A 2,547-nucleotide genomic window follows, 5' to 3' on the forward strand; every position below is an offset into this window, starting at 1 on the left:
ATAAGAATAGTATACAAGGAGACAAGTCCATTAAATGCACACACGATGTTACATGACCTTTCACCATCCGATACCCTTTGAATTTTCTTTGTTGAAAGTTGTTTTTCACTAAAATCTGGCACATTAGCGCGTTCAATTTGATAGGAAATCGATCTTTAGGTGGGGTGGGGGTTTTCAACCAAAAAAAACTGTTTTTAATCATAACTAAAGCACGTAAATCACATCTATCAGATCAGACCTAAATGAAAACAACATGCAGCAATGAAGAAATCCCAGAGGCTTACATCAGGGCATGAAAATGAGGATCCCCTCCGCACAGTGATATTTTGTAATCGACTTAAAGAGGCTTCCTCAGGTTGTGGTGAGGTAGTTTAAGCGAACTGTTGCATAGCTGCGCGAGCTGTTGGGAGTTTTTGTTAGCTGTGTAACTCAGAAAGATGAGAAAAAATATTACCGTGGAGGTTGTTGGCCTCTTTTATGGGGATAACTCCCTGTTCAGCACAAAGAAAAAGTGTCTAGTGAGCTTTAGTTGGCGCTTTTGCTTTCTGGTGCTTGTTCTTTCCTTTCTTCCTTTTCTTGATGGATGTTACTGATTCCTTGGCATATTTTTTTAGATAAGCCATAAATAGATATATGGATTTGATGGAGGTGAATAGATAGAGACCTTAGTTTAACTTGAATGATTCATTGGCTTTTACCATTTGGAGATCAATCAAAATATCCAGAGAGAGTGCTAGAAAGGCCACACTTCAGATGCTAATGCTATTTATAGTTTTATTGTTACAGTTACAAAGGTGTTTTACAGCAGAGCACAAGTCGATACAAAGAGACAAACCCGTCATGGTCACATGGATCAGGCTAAAAGCCAGAAGTTCTTCTGCCATCTGGTGCTGATGAGATACCCTCCAACGCTCTTGCTCTGCTTCCTAACAGCCAACGTTAAGCAGTCAGCATGCTTGATGCAATGCTCCACAAACTCCTCTCTGCTGCTCTGAAACAGGCTGCAACAACAAACCCACCTGAAAATCAATTCATACAATAGATCTTATAGCTCAAGGGGCGGATGCTGCAAAAGGAACACTACCATCTTTTTTTCTAAAGAAAGCACGTTTTCAACATACCAAAAAAGAGAAAATAGATATATTACTACAGCTAATGTTTAATAGGGGAGAACATTTTTCACAATGGTGGCAATGAAGGTGATAAATAGGTAAAAATATTTTCGAACTGAGTTGCTTCTTTAGGAAAGCTATGGGTTGGGGAATGATTGTCATCTGTAGTGATCTGAGTTTTTTAGTGATCAATAAACCAAAACTATGGGAATAAAAGTGGTACCAACACAAGAAAATGTGGAAAAGATATGCAACTAGAAACAGTGAAACACAATAGATCAAGTATTGAAGCTACCAGCTGAGAGGTGAAGGCTTCTTCTGGCCCAGAACAAGAACAGAGGCTTCAAGTTTCTTCACTTGGCTGATGACAGTTGATACTCTGGGGCCTTGGATTACAAGGGCTTCAACTTCAACCTGATGAACAAAAAGCAGAGAGCCAAAAAATGAGAAAAACAGAGAGCAACCCAAGTGGTAAAAAACCCTGTTTTGACAATGTGCATTTCTCTAACAATAGATGTTTAAAAAAACAAAACAAAGACGATGGGCTCCGCGGCACACCTCTGGCCTGCATGCCTTGCAGAGAGATCCAAGATTATTGGCAAGATGGGAGGTCCTATCAGCAGTGGTAACAAGGGCCCCCCTGGAGGTGCTTGGTGGTATGATCTGGAGGAGGGTGAGGACATCCCCCTTGTTGGTCACATGTGTGAGAGCCCACATCATGGCATGCTTGGCATGTGTGGAGGAGTCTACGACCACCATGACCCTCTTCCTGAGGACCACCCCATTCTCATGGAGGTTGAGGCCTTCCATCTGGCTGAGATTCTTCTCAGGTGGGTACTTCCTGTTCCACCTCTTTGATGAGCTCCAAGGGTCCCTGCTGCTCAACTGCCTCAAGATAGAACCAACTGAGGTTTCAGAAGGCATCTTCAGAACTTTTTTAGTTTGGTTTGGTATGAAAATAAGCGTGAGAAGATGAAGAAAGAAAGCAGAGTGAAGGTGGTGGTGGTGGAATACGTTTGATTCTGTGAAGAGGAAAAGCCAACACTTGTGTTTTAGTAGAGCAGAGCTTTAAGGGGGGGGGGGGAGGGTAACGGAGATAAAGCACAGTAAAGTTGGGAGATGAGGACAAAATATATGATGGGAGAGGGAGCTTTCTTCTGCACGGTGGTCACGAGACAGACTGAGCTGGATGACCAGCCACAGAGTCCAAATTGACTTGTTTAGCCCTAACCCTTTTGAGACAAACTTATTTTGGTGACACAGGTTTCACATGGGTGCAGTCATGATTCGTATGAGTGTGTTGGGCCACGAACCGGTTTGAACCCCAGCTTGCTGTTCAATGGGCTCAAGAAATGGGACCCATACAGTTGATCAGATTAAAGTTGGCTTGGTCTATAGTTATCAAAAGTCTTTCTTAGTATAGGAAGCATGCCTT

General features: G+C 42.4%; 1 protein-coding gene across 1 annotated transcript; it reads right to left on the minus strand.

Moving 5' to 3' along the window:
• Positions 1-803: 803 nt before the first annotated feature.
• LOC149817122 (uncharacterized) lies at positions 804-2,059 on the minus strand. The gene is made up of 3 exons (XM_089987851.1): positions 1,671-2,059; positions 1,408-1,526; positions 804-1,001 (listed from the first exon to the last, which is right to left on the minus strand). The coding sequence occupies exons 1-3, from the start codon at positions 2,034-2,036 to the stop codon at positions 854-856; spliced, it is 633 nt and encodes a 210-aa protein (XP_089843977.1). The 5' UTR covers positions 2,037-2,059; the 3' UTR covers positions 804-853.
• Between the last annotated feature and the right edge of the window lie 488 nt (positions 2,060-2,547).

This window comes from Nuphar pumila, chromosome 14 (genome assembly GCF_984573655.1).
Source record: "Nuphar pumila chromosome 14, dmNupPumi1.hap1.1, whole genome shotgun sequence".
Lineage (NCBI taxonomy): Eukaryota > Viridiplantae > Streptophyta > Magnoliopsida > Nymphaeales > Nymphaeaceae > Nuphar > Nuphar pumila.